The sequence below is a fragment of the Triticum urartu genome, chromosome 5 (assembly GCF_003073215.2).
Source record: "Triticum urartu cultivar G1812 chromosome 5, Tu2.1, whole genome shotgun sequence".
Classification (NCBI taxonomy): domain Eukaryota; kingdom Viridiplantae; phylum Streptophyta; class Magnoliopsida; order Poales; family Poaceae; genus Triticum; species Triticum urartu.
In genome coordinates, this window is record NC_053026.1 from 620,459,052 (window position 1) to 620,477,708 (window position 18,657).

The window sequence follows — 18,657 nt, forward strand, 5'->3', positions numbered from 1 at the left end:
GTCGAATTGTCTTGTTGTACCGGGTTGCCGAGTCTGATCGGTGTGTCTCGGGTGGAGGTCTATTCCTTCGTTGACTGCGAGAGCTTGTCATGGGCTAAGTTGGGACTCCCCTGCAGGGATTGAACTTTCGAAAGTCGTGCCCGCGGTTATGGGCAGATGGGAATTTGTTAATGTCCGGTTGTAGATAACTTAAACCTTAATTAATTAAAATGAATCAACTGAGTGTGTTGCCGTGATGGCCTCTTCTCGGCGGAGTCCGGGAAGTGGACACGGTGTTGGAGTTATGCTTGCGCAGGTTGTCCTTCTAGATTTTTGATCGCGCCTTGCCTCCTCTTCTCGCTCTCTTTTGCGGATAAGTTAGCCACCACATATGCTAGTCGCTTGCTGCAGCTCCACTTATATTTGCCTTATCCATTCCTATAAGCTTAAATAGTCTTGATCGCGAGGGTGCGAGATTGCTGAGTCCCTGTGGCTCACAGATACTACAACTCCAGATGCAGTTCTAGGTGATTCCGCTCCAGGTGACGAGTACGAGCTCAAGTGGGAGTTCGACGAGGACTCTCAGCGTTATTATGTTTCCTTTCCCGATGATCAGTAGTGGTGCCTAGTTGGGGATCGATTCGGGCCTTGTCGCATGTTGGGTTCTTTTCTATTTTGGCGCCGTAGTCGGGCCATGAGTGAATGTTTGATGGATGTTAATTATGTACTCTGATGTGACGTGGCGAGTGTAAGCCAACTATGTTATCTCCCCCTTTTAGTATGTATTACATGGGATGTTGTAATGATTGCCTGACTTGCGACATTGCTTTCAATGCGGTTATGTCTCTAAGTCGTGCCTCGACACGTGGGAGCTATAGCCGCATCGAGGGCGTTACATATAATGTTTTGTTATTTAAAAAAATTCTCCTCTTGTGCGGCCGTGTTATGTGAAATCTGAGAGTTAGCTAGTCGTCGGCTTCTGCCCCCACGTAGGAAATACGGGGGTGTTCGGGATGTAATCTAAACACTCTTGATCCAATTGTTTGGTCCTTGAAGGAGGTGTTTAGCGCGACGAACCAGGCAATCGGACTATGCGGCTTTAGCACCCTCACTTAGCCATAGGAGTTGGACAAATAGAAATATAGGCGCGGCCCCTAGTATCTGAACTAGGATGTTGTAAACACTTGATAGGGTAAGTACCAATCCTTCGCGTAATGTGAAAAAAATCTCTAAGGATTTGAGACCTTCGAAGAGCTGTCCGGCTCTCGCCGCATCATGATAGTCAGTTTTCAGCTTTCTCTACTGAGGTGCTCACCCGGATAAATCAGGGCACAATCGCAGTAGTTCTCCCTTTACTACCCTAGCCGATACAGCGGAATGTAAGGTAGTAAGCACAGGAGCCGGGCAACCCAACTATTGACCAAAGACACGATTCGGAGCCAATGCATATAGTGCTAAATTCGGGGTGTCGAACTATACTGTAAAAGTGTTCGGACTTTTGTTGCCATGTTGTGGGGCGCTATGAAGCCCCTGGCAAATTGAAACGCACCAGAGTGTACGGGTGTTGTCTGATAGAGTTATCAGAAAAGGAAAGACAAAAAGGAAGAAAAAAGAAGAACAAGTAGTAAGCTAGAGCCGTAAAATTTGGGCCGCAAACTGTTTCTATTATAATTTCACTGGTGCGTTAAACGCATTTATACAAGTAGTGCAATAAGCAGAAGGCTATTTACTATGCCTTAACCAAGGGAGAGCTGCGTGTGGGTCCTGAAAATAGGTAAAGGGGTCGTTAAAGAAACCACCTAAAGGTTCCCCAATGCGTCCATGCTTCTTGTCGTCTTGGTGTTTTTATCCTTTGAAAAGAATCGATGGTCAAGCCGTTAGGAAATGCCTGTGAAAAAGAAACCTGAAAAAAAGGGGAAAAGGAAACAGTGAAAGTGTGTGTGTCCGGGGCGGTCGAGCCGTATTGCGGATCACAAGCTGGTTATGCCTCCATCCGTGCCCATGGTATTTTGAGTGCGTAGTTATGTACGCGCGGTACAATTGCCGCCACTTGGTCGGGACTGGGACGGAAGCCGAATTGCTAGTCGAGCTCTTGAAGAGCCGAGCTGTCCTGCTGCAGAATGGTCCGGACTCTCTTGACAGTGTCCTGGGAATCGGCCGCTGAATTAAGGTTCTGCTTAAAAAGGTCGCTCTGTACTTCTGCCGCTAAGGCAGCGCTGTGCTCCTCGGTGCGGAGGGAGCGTTCCGTGTTTCCATTAACTGTTATGACGCCTCGTGGTTCGAGCATCTTGAGCTTAAGATAAGCGTAGTGTGGCACTGCATTGAATCGAGCAAATGCGGTTCGTCCGAGCAGTGCATGGTAGCCACTGTGAAAGGAGACGATATCGAAGATTAACTTCTCGCTTTGGGAATTGTCCAGAGATCCGAAGACAACCTCTAGTGTGATTGAGCCCGTACAGCGGGCCTCTACACCTGGTATGACTCCTTTAAAGGTAGTTTTTGTGGGCTTGATCCATGATGGATTAATGTCCATTTTGCGCACTGTATCCTAATAAAGCAAGTTGAGGCTGCTGCCACCGTCCATCAGGACTCGCGTCAGGTGCAACCCATCAATTATTGGGTCCAGGACCAGTGCGGCTGAATTGCCGTGACGGATACTGGTCGGATGATCCCAGCGATCAAAAGTGATCGGGCATGACGACCATGGATTAAAGTTTGGGGCGACTGGCTCTATCGCGTAGATGTCCCTGAGCGCGCGCTTGCGCTCCCTCTTGGGGATGTGGGTAGCATATATCATGTTCACCGTTTTGACTTGAGGGGGAAACTTCTTCTGTCCCCCTATGTTCGGTGGCCGGGGCTCCTCATCGTCATCTTCATTTTGTGATCCCTTCTCCTTGCTTTCAGCATTTAACTTGTCGGCCTATTTAAAAACCCTACAATCTCTATTGGTATGATTGGGTGGTTTGTCTGAGGTGCCGTGAATCTGGCACGGATGATCAAGTATGCGGTCCAAGCTAGATGAGCCCGAATTGTTCTTTTTGAATGGCTTCCTCCGCTGACCGGACTTAGAGCCACTGAATCCGGCATTGATCGTCGTATCCTCGGTGTTGTCATTGTTGTTTCGACGCTTGTATCTATTGTGTCGAGACTTGTCGTTGCTATTTTTGGTTTCAGGGGTGCCGGTGTCGCTTGCATTGTTTTTGCTACGGGCCAGCCAACTATCTTTGCCCGCACAAAAGTGGGTCATGAGTGCCGTGAGGGCTGCCATGGACTTTGGCTTCTCTTGGCTGAGGTGGCAGGCGAGCCATTCATTGCGGATGCTGTGTTTAAAGGCCGCTAGGGCTTCGGCATCCGGACAGTCGATGATCTGATTCTTTTTAGTTAAGAACCTAGTCTAGAATTTCCTGGCGGACTCTCCGGGCTGTTGAACTATATGGCTTAAGTCATCAGCGTCCGGAGGTCGAACATATGTACCTTGGAAGTTATCAAGGAAGTCTTCTTCCAAGTCCTCCCAACTGCCGATGGAATTTTCTGGCAGGCTGTTCAACCAGTGCCGAGCTGGTCCTTTGAGTTTTTAGGGGGAGGTATTTAATGGCATGAAGGTCATCACCGCGGGCCATATGAATATGGAGAATGAAGTCTTCGATCCATACCGCGGGGTCTGTGGTTCCATCGTATGATTCTATATTCACGGGTTTGACCCCTTCTGGGAATTCATGTTCCATGACTTCGTCGGTGAAGCAAAGAAGGTGCGCGGCGCCTCTATATCGGGCCGCATCGCGACGTAGCCCTGATGGAGTCCGGCTGCGGCTTTCAGCCCACGCATGACTAGGTTTGTCACGTCCGAATAGATGGCCGTCGTCGCGTGTCGGGGCACGTCCTCGCGATCCATAGATCGATCTGGTATGTCCTGCTTTATTGTTTAGGTCCCGCCGAAGGTCATATGTATGACCGTGAGCTATTTTACCTCTGCCTTTGTGATGAGGCGGGGCGGGCTGGTGTTCGGCTTGGGTTACTGTTTTATCCCAACCACGTGGTGGTCGGTTAGCCGCATTGCACGATGGTGGTATGTGCTCTGGTGCCTCGTCATCGAATTGAGGTAGCAGTTTGCGCTTCGGGTAGCTTTTGGCTGGGCGCTTGAGGCCGTATTCTTCGGCTGCTAGGACATCGGTCCATTTATCGTTGAGCAGATCTTGGTCAGCTTGAAGCTGCTGCTGCTTCTTTTTCAATCTCCTTGCAGTGGCTATTAGCTAGCGCTTGAAGCGCTCCTGCTCAAGAGGTTCCTCAGGCACGATAAAATCCTCAGTGCTGAGGCTCGCCTCATCCTCGGATAGCGGAAGATAATTGTCGTCCTCCGAGTCTTTGTGCATGGCCTATTTACCAGGGCTAACCCGCCCATCTTCCCGTTCATCCTGTTCAGTAGCTGCGTCAATGGGGTCTTCGTTGTCTTCGGCCCCTTCCGGAGTGTTATCTTCTCCTGTGCCGGTGTTGCTGTCTTTACTGCGGCATGACTTAGAGTGGCGCCGCTGACGCCGGCGCTTCGATTGTATCTCGGGAGGTTTATCCTCAACTAGATCTTCCTTGTCATCGCCGCTATTCTCTTTTGGTGCATCCACCATGTATACATCATACGAGGAAGTGGTCGTCTAGCGTCCGGTGAACGGCGGGTTCTGGGCCTCTTCTTCTCCGGCATCATTGTCCATACTGTCGATGTCGTCGGAGCCATAATCGAGCATATCAGTTAAGTCTTCGACAGTGGCTATGAAGTGGGCGGTGGGTGGGAAGTGAAATTCTCCATCATCAGCCTCCGGTTCGAACCAAACACAATTCGGCTGTGAGCCCGCCGCTAAAGATAGTGCTCTTAACGAGTTTAGCACGTCGCCCAAAGGCAAGTGTCGGAAGATGTCCGCGGAGTTGAATTCGACGATCGGTGACCGATCAAGCTCGACGTACGCGGACGCACGAGGTTCGGAACCTGTAGCTGGAGACGAGTCCGTAGCTCCGGTGACATAGATGTCACTTGAAGTTAAGTCTGTGTGCGGCTCCAACACCGCTGAGTCTGCGGCTTCCGCGGCGGGGTTGAGCTTCCCGTCTTCGGATGGCGCGATCTGCTCCGGATCTATGGCTAGAGCAGCTACAGGTACTATCTCCTACGTAGGGACCGATGACAGATTTACGTCATGTTCATCATGGTGGCAAGGAGCGGCTATCGTGGTCTCGAATCCGTCGAAGATCAAGTCTCCGCAGATATTTGCGACATAGTTCAAGCTTCCAAATCTGACCTGATGGCCAGGGGCGTAGCTTTCGATCTGCTCCAGATGACCAAGCGAGTTGGCCCGCAGTGCGAAGCCGCCGAACACGAAGATCTGTCCGGGGAGGAAGACTTCCCCTTGGACAGCGTCATTGTAAATGATTGAAGGGGCCATCAAACCTCTTGACGACGGCACAATGGAACTCTCAATGAAAGCACCAATGTCGGTGTCAAAACCGGCGAATCTCGGGTAGGGGGTCCCGAACTGTGTGTCTAGGATCGATGGTAATAGGAGACATGGGACACAATGTTTACTCACGTTTGGGCCCTCTCTATGAAGGTAATACCCTACTTCCCGCTTGATGGATCTTGATGAATATGAGTATTACAAGAGTTGATCTACCACGAGATCGTAATGGTTAAACCCTAAATGTCTAGCATGTCTGACTATGATTATGAGGATATATGTCTACGGACCTATCCCTCCGGTTTATATAAACACCGGGGGATCTAGGGTTACATAAGGTCGGTTACAGAGAAAGGAATCTTCATGTTTGGTCACCAAGCTTGCCTTCCACGCCAAGGAGAGTCCCATCCGGACACAGATACAGTCTTCGGTCTTTGTATCTTCACGGCCCATCAGTCCGGCCCATATCCAATAGGTCGGACGCCCGAGGACCCCTTGGTCCAGGACTCCCTCACTCCTTCTCCCTTTATATACAGGGGCGGGGGCACCCCAAAGGCACACCAAGATTTCTCTTAGCCGTGTGCGGTGTCCCCCTCCACAGTTTACCACCTCGGTCATATTGTCGTAGTGCTTAGGTGAAGCCCTGCACGGATCACATCACCAATACCGTCATCACGTCGTCGTGCTGACGAAACTCTCCCTCGTCCTTCTACTGGATCAATAGCTCGAGGGACGTCATCGTGTTGAACGTGTGCTGAACACGGAGGTACCGTACGTTCGGTACTTGGATCGGTTGGATCGTGAAGACGTTCGACTACATCAACCGCGTTACATAACGCTTCCACTTTCGGTCTACGAGGGTACATGGACACACTCTCCCCTCTCGTTGCTATGCATCTCCTAGTTAGATATTGTGTGATCGTAGAAATTTTTTTGAATTACTACGTTCCCCAACACTTACAACCTCACAAAACGTCTTGGGTCTCGTGTTGCAGTCGGCTACTAACTAAGAGCCCACTTCTCTTATTTCTCCACTTCTCTCTCCTCCAACTAAGTAAAGATATAAGGACGTGCCTAGAGAGCACCGAGGCGCTCGTTTGTTGCGTGAAGCGCACAGCCGTATATAGTAATCACATGTCCTTGTGTCCAACTGTCTACATTAAAAAAGGGAATTGTCTGGCCACACCCCGTACGCACATGGCTATCAATGGAATCAGCCTAAATCCTGTCCCACGTGCATTTATTTAGAGGTTCAAAAAGTTGTAAAAGCCATAACTTTTGATTCAAGCATCAAAATTAATTTCTTTTTCACTGTCAGGTTTCTCATGACGAATTCTTCAAAACTAGATCCTATATGAGTAGGTTTCGTTAAACTTTTTTTCAAGGGAAACTTTGGGTGCAATGGGGGCAACTATAGTGCTATAGGGAAGCAAAATTTCTTTTTGGCCTAGAATGACTCACTATTAGGTTGGTTTGCGTAAAAAAATGATAAAAATCACACAAAACATAAGGCAACTTTAGTGCTACATTCAAAACAATTTCACTACACTATGTGTATCTGTGAATTTTGCTAACATTATCCCTACTTGCGTATCATGACTGCTCAATTTCCTATAGTTTATGGTCACTTCCTATACTTGATGTTCAATTGCCTATACATATGCTATAAATTGCCTACCATTGATGTATAGTTGCCTGCTATTGGTAACTAGTTGCCTACAATTGCTGCATAGTTGCCTAACTTTCCAAAATAGTTGCCTGCAATACTATGAAGTTATTAATCATTGTTTTCTAAGTTGCCTACAAACACTCTGAAGTGGCCAAGATTCACCATCATGTTGCCTACCATAACTAGCAATAGTAGACACAAGAGTATCACCGGTAGATGACTTCATAGTATTATAGGAAATTTAGAAACAACGACATACTAGCGTGAACAATGGGCAACTTAGAGGTACTGACGAGGAAGTTAGTAGAAAATTAGGTAAAACTAACTAGGACACATAATGTAGTGAAGTTGCCTGCTTTTAGCACTAAAGTTGCCTCTTGTAGAAGAAAAGTTGTGATGCTATCTACCTCTGTTTTGAAGTTGTTTTGTATCATTATTTAGATGCTTATTGTTGCTAATTAGTTATTTTTAATGGAGCGAAGTTGCTTCTGTTTAGGACTAAAGTTGCCTCATCTTGCATCAAAGTTGCTTCTAAAAAATATTAAAGAAACATATCCATGTGGAGTTTAGTTTTGGAAAGCTCGTCGCGATCTGACTAGGCAACTCATGTGTGTTTTCCATCATTATATATGAAGATTTCAATGATTTTTGTAGGCAACTTGACCAAAAATTAAAAATTTGCGTTGGTTTGTAGGCAATTGTCTAATCCGCCCCGCTATGAAACTTCTGATAACCCCCTATGCAACTTCTCATCTAACACCCGCGACCTGACTAGACAACAACCGTGTGCTCAATAGCGTTGGCAACTTAGGTCCCCTGATGGACAACTTTCATAGTATTTTAGGCAATTGTGGATCACCCGTAGGAAGCTTCGTAGCGATGTAGGCAACTTGATTTCTGAGGCAGACAACTAAGAAACCATGTTAGACAACTTCCCACTTTACGGTGAGTAACTTTTATTGTATGGTAGGCAACGAACTATGTAACCACCTATTACCTATTGCACACAACTAAGTAAGAGGCTACTAGGTGAATTCACTTATACACATGGTGCAATTCTTCTAGCATCAAAGTTGCTCATGTTTAGCACTAAACTTGCCTCATCTAGCATCACAGTTGCTTCGTTAAAAAAATCATCAAAACATATTCATGTCAGATCTAGTTTTGAAGAGCTCGTCACAAGGAACCCGACGGTGAAAACGGATCATCATTTCGACACACGGTGTGAAAGTTATAGTTTTTTGAATTTTCTTGTACCAGAATTAATTCACGTTACGTGATCGCTGGATTGACACCGTTGGTCGGACAAGGTGAATAAAAATCAATGCACTGTAGTTGGAGAATGTTTCCATATATAGAATAACTGGGTGAACAGTTTACCAAATCTAAAATCAGTCTGTTGCATCGTTCGGTCCATGAGCGTGCGCTCGGGAGTCTGAAATAGTACAGATGCACTTTTAAGTATTTAGGAAGATATAATATTCTAATCCTTATAGCATGCTTATGTCACTATTTTGTACTTGCTCTTAGCAGGATGTGGACTTATGATGGGGTTCAAGGTTGAGTTGGCTGCACCTTTGCATGTTCGGGCTCCCTCAAAGTTTCCCCCGATTTATGAACGATTTATGGGTTCAGACATCCCTAGAGATACTAAGCTCCCAGGGAGCGATCTGGTGAATCGAGAGGTTACTGTGGCAATGTGCGTCTTGTTTTTACGCGTTTTTTTTCGTGGATGGTCAGATGCGCTAGACATGTGGGCTTAGGACATAGGCCATGCAAGCAGCTGCATGCAAAACCTAAATTTATTTACTCGGATGGTCAGGACAGGAGTAGGAGCTTTGACTGTACTATATGTGTGTACATTGTTAGTCCCACCTCGCCCTTGTTACGCACAAGGAAAGGAGAGCTGAGCTATATAAGAGGGTAGGCTGCACGTATTGATGTGAGTCTGAGTGATCCTTTTTGGAGTAAATACTGAACCGTTTTAGTCGGTTAACCAAACGTTTGGTTTCAATATTTGAATGTTATTTTTTGTTAACAGTTGTGTTCACTAAAATTAAAAAAAATTGTCAACTGAACAATCAGTTTTAATATTTATATGTTATCTTTGGTTTAACACTTGTGCTAACCCAAATATAGAAAGTACCAAAATCTGTTTCGGTTAATACCGAATGCCCAATTCAGAATGCAACAAAGCAACCAACCGTAACCACCAGTGTAGAAACACATTAAAAAGACGCTTAACTTCGAAGGACAGCGCGGCAAAGCGTGCTTCATCCTCTAGTTCAGACTAGTCCTAACGAAATTGATGAGCCACGGATGGCTAAAAGTGTCAGAACTTTCGACGGACGGTTTGGTGATCCGCGTTGCTTACTACTATTAGAAAAAAAAAGAACTACAGTACAATTTGGTATAAGGAGAACTACTGTACGACAGAGATATTTTATCGTGGTTTATCACGAGAGCGTAGGAGTGGAATAGACTAGTCGTATGCTTAGTCGGCGAATGGCTGTATATATGCTCGATTAACGCAATGGAGCCATTATTACAGTGCATGGGATCTAATGACACTCCAGGTCGAGGTCAACCCAAAGACTTAAGACACACTCTGGAGTATGAGAAAGCTCGGATTAAACTAAGCTCGCGCATTAAAGCGCGTTCAGAAAGGAGATCACATCACGCTTCACTTGTACTAAATCTTCGGGTTGACCTCGAGTGTCATTAAGTCCCACGCACACATACTATACTAGTAGTAGCTCCGAGGTCAGTGAGGGAGGATCAGTGACCACCATTATTCAGTAGAGAGCTAAGTGCTCAAGCCAGTACAAGAGCAGCCCGGCTGCGAGATGAAAAAGGCCAGGAGGAACGAGAGCGGCAAGAAGCTTGCGAGCAGAGCAGGAGCAAGGGCCATCGTGTGGCTTCTGCTTCCTATCCTCGTCTTCGTCCTGCTCAATGCCGACTACATGCCGCAGGTTCCCCGACGTAAGTCCTCTCGATTATAATCGGAACTCTTTTTCGAGTGTTCATCTGTTTTCTGAGTGTTCATCTGATCTATGTACGCGCGTGCGTTCTTGTTCGATCCATCTTTCCAAGAAGAAGAGTAGTACTGTTGGTCCATAGTAAGCTGTAACAATGATTCAACATACATATTTGTTGCAGCATGAGTATGTATAATTTGACCATGAGCTTGATCATCTTGGATAAAATGCTTAGTTTTTGAATTCACCAAGAATTAAACAACTGTTCAGAGTTGGGCCTACTGATTTTTTTCACATGCATGCACGCCAGCCAATGAATCAAATCAACCCCTCGCTTTGAAGTTGACAAGATCTCGATCCGGATTAACATTTTCGTGATCCTTTTAAGGGCGCGTACCTCTCGAGACATCGGTTTTGTAGTTCGATCTTGACAACTTTACATGTAAAATCTACAGCTGAACATGACTTTCCTCCATGGCTTGCAGTTACAGGGACCAGCGTTACCGAAGCTGCGGAGTATTTTCGACAGTCGACTCACAAGGTTCCGTCTTCAGGTGAGCGGAGTGAAAGAGTATGCACTCAGCTGGATTGTTAACGTGAAATCCATGCAATTAACCTCCCGCTACGTCCTCTTTCGCCATCACAGGTATAGAGGATACAATATGGCAGCAGCAGGAGCGACTACTACATGATGTAGCCAAGTTCAAAGCTGAGCATGGTACTCGATCTTTAACCGAGCTACAGTAGAGAATCTTCAGCTCTCTAAGTAAATCATCGATTGGCGCTAACAACAGTGGTATACGGATCCTTCATTTAATTCAGATTCGGTCGTCGACGCACCACCTTCTCGCGAATCCAGCCACGAGATGGCTGGCAAGGTTGTCGGTGCGAACAGAGGTAATTTTAGTATTTTGCCGACATAGGTAATTAATCACCTTTTATCTGCAGAATAGAGGTTAAGTTAATTAGCCTGTCCAAAAGTCAAGTTTGTCTAAACGCGCAGTGCACCACACATTCTATAATACTCGTTCCGTACCGAATTAATTGAAGTTCGTGTTTGACCATATTTTTAAAAATATCAACATCTACCATGCCCAATTAGTTTCATTATCAAATACATTTTTATACTCTGTATATTTGATGTTATATATTAGCTAGTACATTTTCATGCTATGGACTCTAAGAAATTTGACTTAGAATAGAGCTCAATTGAACTTCAATAATTTGGAATGAAGTACTAGCATTGGCTACAGAATGCTTTATGTTTTGAGGTACCGAGTATATATGGTGTTATAATGAAATACTAGAGCCTAGCTTTAGGAAAGCTGATACTATTAACCATTGTAATCCAGGCAATTTAACTCCGCCACTACGTCCTCTTTCGCCGTCCCAGGTACAGAGAGTGCAATATGGAAGCAGCAGAAGCAGCTACTGCGTGAGGTGGCCGAGCTAAGAGCTGCGCACAAAGAACTACTACTTGAGGTAGCCAAGTTGAGAGCTGCGCATGGTACGCAACAAAACTCATTCTTTAACCGAGCTTGAGAAGCTTCAGTTCTCTAATGAAATCATCGATTGACGCTAACAGTAATAGTATATGCCCTGTGTGGTTGACCCTTCGTTTAATTCAGATTTGGTCGTACGAGCACTACCTTCTCCCGCATCAAGCGACGAGACGGCCGGCGAGGCCGTCGATGCACCACCTTCTCCCCCATCAAGCGGTGAGATGGCCGGCGAGGCTGTCGGTGCACAACCTTCTCCCCTATCAAGCGATGAGACGCCCGGCGAGGCCGTCCAAGGGCAACCTTCTCCCACATCAAGCAACGAGACACCCGGCGAGGCCGTCGAAGCACCACCTTCTCCCACATCAAATGAAGAGACGCTAGGCAAGGCCAACGATGCACCACCTTCTCCCGCATCAAACGACGAGACGCCCGGCGGCACCATGGATGCACAACCTTCTCCCCCATCAAGTGACGAGGCACCCCGCGAGGCCGTCGAAGCACCACCTTCTCCCACATCAAGCGACGAGACCCCCGGCGACGTCGTCAATGCGAAGAGAGGTAATTTCGCCTTTTCTCTGCATAATGGTAGTAAAACTCAAGACTGACTAAATTAAATAGCAAACAAACTAATGCTGCTCCCACCATCCAAATACACAAGGCTTAATACTTTTTTAAGGTTGCCTTTGAGGCTTTGACCATGGGTTAGAACAATAGTATACGATGATGCGTATGTTCAAAAAATATATCATTGAACTATAGTACATGATGTGTATGTTTAAACACGTATATCAAAAAATTCATATGTGGAAGAAGCTCTTTTTATTATGATGTAATTTTTAAATTATACATCTTATATATTATTAATTTTATTAATAATTAAAGACAATCTCGAAAAATGTGTTAGGCCTTTTATATTTGAACAGAGGGAGTAACAGGCACTGTGTTAGTTGTACAGTACCAATATGAAATACTCTCCGGAATAAAATAGAAGTCAGCCACATGGATTTCAGGACGTCAATTTGATTAGTGAAAAATGTGTTGTTCACAAAAAAAAATTAAGATTCAATCATCCAATGAACTTTGTATAAACATATATTTCTTTGGCATATTGTACATGTTTTCATAGTTAAATTGACGACCTATATTCCCATGCCACTCTTATATTCCACCCGAAAAGAGCACTGTATTGTAAGTGCTGCTCGTAAATGAAATAGTCTAACGGCAATTGAGAACTTCCCAATAGTAAGAAAACAAAACTTAAGAGAAGTTTCAAACTAGTGTACTAATTACTAACTCTTGTCTATAAGATACAGATGTGGCAGCACCAAGAAGCAAGTCAACTTGCGATTTCAGCAGTAAACGCATGGACATCTGCGCCATGAAAGGTGATGTCCGTGTGCATGGCAAGGCCGCCACAGTGTACGTGGTCTCAGCGTCCGATGACAGCTACCGGCCTGAGAACGGGATGATGACGATCCATCCGTACCCGCGCAAGTCGGAGACAGAGACGATGCAGACTATCAGAGAGGTGACCATCCGCTGGAACGACCCTCCAGGACTGGATGCGCCACAGTGCACGGTGATGCATGATGTCCCTGCGTTGGTCTTCTCCACCGGCGGCTATCTCAGCAACTTCTTCCACGCCATGACCGATGGCATCATCCCTCTCTTCAATGCTGTGCGGGAGTACAACGGCCATGTCCAGCTCGTGGTCACGGACTACAACCATGAGTGGGTTGACAAGTTCCGAGACATCCTCGCCGCGCTCTCCAACTACCCGGTCATCGACTTCGACGCCGATAGCGAGGTACGTTGCTTCCCGTCGGTGCACGTCGGCACCGAGAGCCATAAGGAGCTAGGGATCACCCCTGCCCTCTCCCGGAAGGGCTACTCTATGACGGACTTCCGGGACTTTCTCCGGTCAGTCTACTCTCTGAAGCGTGAGTGGTCATTCCCTGTAAACCGGGCCTCCGGCGAGAGGCCACGTCTCGCCATGATACTACGGCGCAACTCGAGGACGTTCACAAACGAGGCGGAGGCCATGGCAGCAGCCATGGAGGTCGGCTTCGAGGTGGTGGCGGCAGGGCCGGAGGCCATGAGCGACATGGCCCGGCTCGCGGAGGTGATGAACTCGTGCGACGTGATGGTGGGCGTGCATGGGGCTGGGCTCGCCAACATGGTGTTCCTCCCCCGCAACGCCACGGTGCTGCAGGTCGTCCCGTGGGGCGACCTGAGCTGGGCGTCCTTCAGTGCCTTCGGCGCGCCGACGGCTGACATGGGGCTCCGGTACGTCAAGTACGAGGCGACCGCCGAGGAGACGACGCTCAAGTACGTGTACCCGAGTGACCACGCCGTCTTCACCGACATCCCCTCCATAAGCAGGCAGGGGTACAGTATGACATGGCGGATCTTCCTCAACGGCCAGAACGTCACGCTCGACATCGACCGCTTCAGAGGGGCGCTCCAGCAAATCTACCAGAATACTGTAATGGCCGATCCAGTCGTCGAAGCACTACCTCCTCCCGACGAGATGCCCAGCGAGGTGGTCGACGCGAACAAAGGTAGTTAAATTCAGTGAGCTTTTATCTGCAGTCTGCAGAACATGGAGGTTCGGTTAGCTTGTTCGAAAGTCAATGTCTGACTAATTCGAATATTGTAATCTGTTGCAGATCTGAAAAAGGAGGAAAAGGGGTTGCAAGCCATGAACGGGGGAGTAGATGGTTCTTTGACAAAACCAGGTACGTACAAAAGTATACTGCATATTTAACTGAGAGAATTTCATTTTACTAGCTATTCAGAGAGTCAACACTTAACTCTAAAATCAGCTAGGATTCAACCTAGATCTCTGAAAACCGGCTAGGATTCAACCCTCCCCTCCCTGACCCTTGTTTTGGCTAGTATAGGCCGGGTTTGACCCTGTTGAATGCCCAATCAGCTGACACGTCAAGGCATAGACTAAAATAGGGCAGAAAATATATTTTCACAATATTTTAAATATGTTTGGCCAAAATGACCAAAACTTCCCCAGAATGTTCAGTGTATTATTCTTGTTTATACCACAATATTTCAAAAAATTCTAGTTAATTTTATTTTTTGGAAAAAATATGAGAAAAAATGGGCTGAAATTATAATTTCAGGATATTGGTAAACATGTTAAGAAAAAATATTTGAAACTTCCCAGTAATCATCAATATATTACTATTATTGGTTGTACATTTTTTTGCAAATTTTGATAGTCAATTTTGAATCAGTTTAAGAGTTGTGGATTGAATCATAGACAAACCGAGTAGTTCCCGGCTGTAATGGGGGCTTATTTCTATGGAAGGGGTTGTAGAATAATTGAACTGCGATTGAAATTTTCCCAATAGTGACAAAGGAAAACCTAAAGAGAAGTGTCTAACTAGTACTCATTCTGTAAAGAAATATAAGACAATTTAGATCTATTTCTCCTCAAAAATATAAGTAATAATTGTTGTGTGCATGATGCAGATGTGACAGCACCAAGAAGCAAGTCAAGTTGCGACTTCCGCAATGAACGCATGGACATCTGCACCATGGAAGGCGACGTCCGTATGCACGGCAAAGCCGCCACCGTGTATGTAGTCTCAGCATCCGACGACAGCTATCGGCCAGAGAACGGGGCGTTGATGATCCACCCGTACACACGCAAGTGGGAGCCACAAACCATGCAGACTGTGCGGGAGGTGATCGTCCGCTGGAGCGACCCACCGAGACTAGAAGCGCCACCGTGCACGGTGACACACGATGTCCCCGCAGTGGTCTTCTCCTCCGGCGGCTACCTCGCCAACTTCTTCCACGCCATGACCGACGGCATCATCCCTCTCTTCAACACCGCGCGGGAGTACAACGGCCGCGTCCAGCTCGTGGCCACCGACTACGACCCCAAGTGGATTGGTAAGTTCCGGAATATCCTCGGCGCGCTCTCCAACTACCCGATCATCGACTTCGACGCCGACGATGAGGTGCGTTGCTTCCCGTCGGTGCACGTCGGCACCGAGAGCCATAAGGAGCTAGGGATCATCCCTGCTCTCTCCCGCAAGGGCTACACGATGACGGACTTCCGGGAGTTTCTCCGGTCGGCCTACTCGCTAAAGCGTGAGTGGTCGACCCCCGTAAACCGGGCCTCGGGCGACAGGCCGCGTCTCGTCATGGTGTTGCGGCGCAGGTCGAGGGAGTTCGCGAACGAGGCGGAGGCCATCGCAGCTGCTACGGAGGTTGGCTTCGAGGTGGTCCCTGCGGGGCCGGAGGTCGTGAGCGACATGGCCCAGTTCGCGGAGGTGGTGAACTCGTGCGACGTGATAATGGGCGTGCATGGCGCAGGGCTCACCAACCTGGTGTTCCTCCCGCGTAATGGCACGGTGCTGCAGGTCGTCCCGTGGGGCGACATGAGGTGGGCGTCCTTCAGTGCCTTCGGTGCGCCGACGGCCGACATGGGGCTCCGGTACGTCGAGTACGAGGCGACCGCCGAGGAGACGACGCTCAAGTACGTATACCCGAGGGACCACGCCGTCTTCACCGACCCCCGCTCCATACAGAAGCAGGGGTTCGGTGTGGCTTGGGGGACCTTCTTCAACGGCCAGAACGTCACCCTCGACATCAACCGCTTCAGAGGGGTCTTGCAGCAAATCTACCATGATAGTGTGTTGCCCGATCCTTCGCTTGATTCAGCTCCGGTCGTGGAAGCACCACCTTCTCCTGCATCAAGCGACGTCGTCGATGTGAACAGAGGTAATCAACTGCCGTTTCTCTGCAGAACGGGGCTTCAATTAGCTTGTTCATTCAAAAGTCAAGTCTGACTAAATTGAATTCTGTATTTCTGTTGCAGATCTCGGGAATGAGAAGGGGCTCCAAGCCATGAACGGGGGAGGAGATGGTTCTTTGATAAAATCAGGTACGTACAAAGTATAGTGCATACTCAAGCACTATGTATTTGCATTCATAATTTTGTTGAGGCAACGAGTTTGGCGATATATACTAGAATTTGGTAGCAAACGAACAAATACTAACAGACAAATATATAGATGAAAACTGGTTAAATCTTTGTTATATTTTGTGCCATAATTTTGTCTTCTTTTTGTAGCCTTCCAATAATCATATATTACTTAATAAAAATTTGCACAAACTTAGAGAACATGTGTATGTAGTTGTAGAAAAAAATGATACTTTTTGTAAATTTTAAATATATTTTGATTTTTCTTTTGAACAAGGGACACCCTAGAGCCAGTCCTATAAAACACCGTTCTCGTGTATTAAGGAGCTGCCAAGGAGCTGCCAATGATGAAATAATCCAACTGCAATTGAAATTTTCCCAAGAGTGACAAAAGAAAACCTAGCGAAGTTTCTGACTAGAACTAATTAAGAATATTGTTCCTCAAAGAAAAAACTAATAACTATTGTGTGCATGATACAGATGCGGCGGCACCAAGAAGCAAGTCAAGTTGCGACTTTCGCAGTGAGCGCATGGACACTTGCGCCATGGAAGGCGACGTCCGTATGCACGGCAAAGCCGCCAGTGTGTATGTGGTCTCAGCTTCCGATGACAGTTACCGACCTGAGAGTGGGACGGTGACGATCCACCCGTACACGCGCAAGTGGGAGCCACAGACTATGCAGACTGTTCGGGAGGTGACCATCCGATGGAGCGCCCCGCCGGGGCCGGATCCGCCAGGGTGCACGGTGACGCACGACGTCCCCGCGGTGATTTTCTCCTCTGGTGGCTACCTCGCCAACTTCTTCCACGCCATGACCGACGGCATCATCCCTCTTTTCAACACTGCGCGGGAGTACGAAGGCCGCGTCCAGCTCGTGGCCACCGACTACGACTCGAAATGGCTTGGCAAGTTCAAGGATATCCTCGCCGCACTCTCCATCTACCCCGTCATTGACTTCGACGCTGACGACGAGGTCCGTTGCTTCCCGTCGGTGCGCGTCGGCACTGAGAGCCATAAAGAACTAGGGATCATCCCAGCTCTGTCCCGCAAGGGCTACACGATGACTGACTTCCGAGACTTTCTCCGGTCAGCCTACTCGTTGAAGCGTGAGTGGGCGACCCCCGTAAACATAACCTCCGGCGGCAGGCCTCGTCTCGTCATGGTGTCGCGGCGCAGGTCGAGGGAGATCGCCAACGAGCCGGAGGCCATCGGAACTGCCACGGAGGTCGGTTTCGAGGTGGTATCCGCGGGGCCGGAGGTCGTGAGCGACATGGCCCGGTTCGCGGAGGTGGTGAACTCATGTGACGTGATATTGGGTGTGCATGGCGCAGGGCTCACCAACCTGGTGTTCCTCCCGCGCAACGGCACGGTGATGCAGATCGTCCCGTGGGGCGACATGAGGTGGGCGTCCTTTAGTGCCTTCGGAGCGCCGACGGCTGACATGGGGCTCCGGTACGTCGAGTACGAGGCCACCGCCGAGGAGACGACCCTCAAGTACATATACCCAAGGAACCACACCGTTTTCACCGACCCCCGCTCCATACAAAGGCAGGGTTTCGGTGTGGCTTGGGAGACTTTCTTCAACGGCCAGAACGTCACCCTCGACATTGACCGCTTCAGAGGGGTGATGCAGCAAATCTACCAGTCTGCTACCATTACATAGCTGGATTACGGCCGATGTTAAGCGCATCAATGTGATTTTTTGTTTTTGCTGCTTCGTTTCTGGAGTACTCTTCAAGTGAAGCTTATCGATAGTCATATCAATCATTTGTAAATTAATCAGCTGAGAGTAAAGCACAAGCTTCATTATGAATGCACATTTTGGGCCAATTCGCCCGTTATATATACAACGCCAGGTATCTCGCCAAAGTCCCTTTCTAGCGATGCCGGTACAGCAGGTCTCTGTGCCTGAGCAGCCCCGAAGATCTCACTTATTCGCTCTATTTACTCTGTTCCTCTAGATTTTACTGTTTTTGCCGCAAAACTGAGCAAGAATTAATCTAGTGGCACAACGGATGAATCAAAGCAAAAGGATCATTGATCCTCTTATCTGTAAAACAAATATCATTTCTACTCCTCCAAATAGTTCAGAACGCAGCAGCAGTTCCGACAGTGATTCAGAGACCAAAGATTTATAAT

General features: G+C 47.7%; 1 protein-coding gene across 1 annotated transcript; it reads left to right on the forward strand.

Annotated features, from left to right (window-relative positions):
* Positions 1-9,839: 9,839 nt before the first annotated feature.
* LOC125511323 lies at positions 9,840-18,327 on the forward strand. The gene is made up of 11 exons (XM_048676667.1): positions 9,840-10,068; positions 10,550-10,618; positions 10,711-10,782; positions 10,887-10,961; positions 11,458-11,571; positions 11,693-12,124; positions 12,880-14,127; positions 14,236-14,304; positions 15,056-16,315; positions 16,413-16,478; positions 16,998-18,327. The coding sequence occupies exons 1-11, from the start codon at positions 9,933-9,935 to the stop codon at positions 18,179-18,181; spliced, it is 4,725 nt and encodes a 1,574-aa protein (XP_048532624.1). The 5' UTR covers positions 9,840-9,932; the 3' UTR covers positions 18,182-18,327.
* The last annotated feature ends 330 nt before the right edge of the window (positions 18,328-18,657 follow it).

What these genes read in the sequence shown, in the direction of transcription:
- LOC125511323 (XM_048676667.1), top strand. Translation starts at nt 9,933, where the DNA reads ATGAAAAAGGCCAGGAGGAACGAGAGCGGCAAGAAGCTTGCGAGCAGA. An exon ending in CATGCCGCAGGTTCCCCGAC is followed by an intron (nt 10,069 to 10,549) that starts GTAAGTCCTCTC and finishes CATGGCTTGCAG; the next exon opens with TTACAGGGACCAGCGTTACC. An exon ending in TGGTTCTTTGACAAAACCAG is followed by an intron (nt 14,305 to 15,055) that starts GTACGTACAAAA and finishes TGCATGATGCAG; the next exon opens with ATGTGACAGCACCAAGAAGC.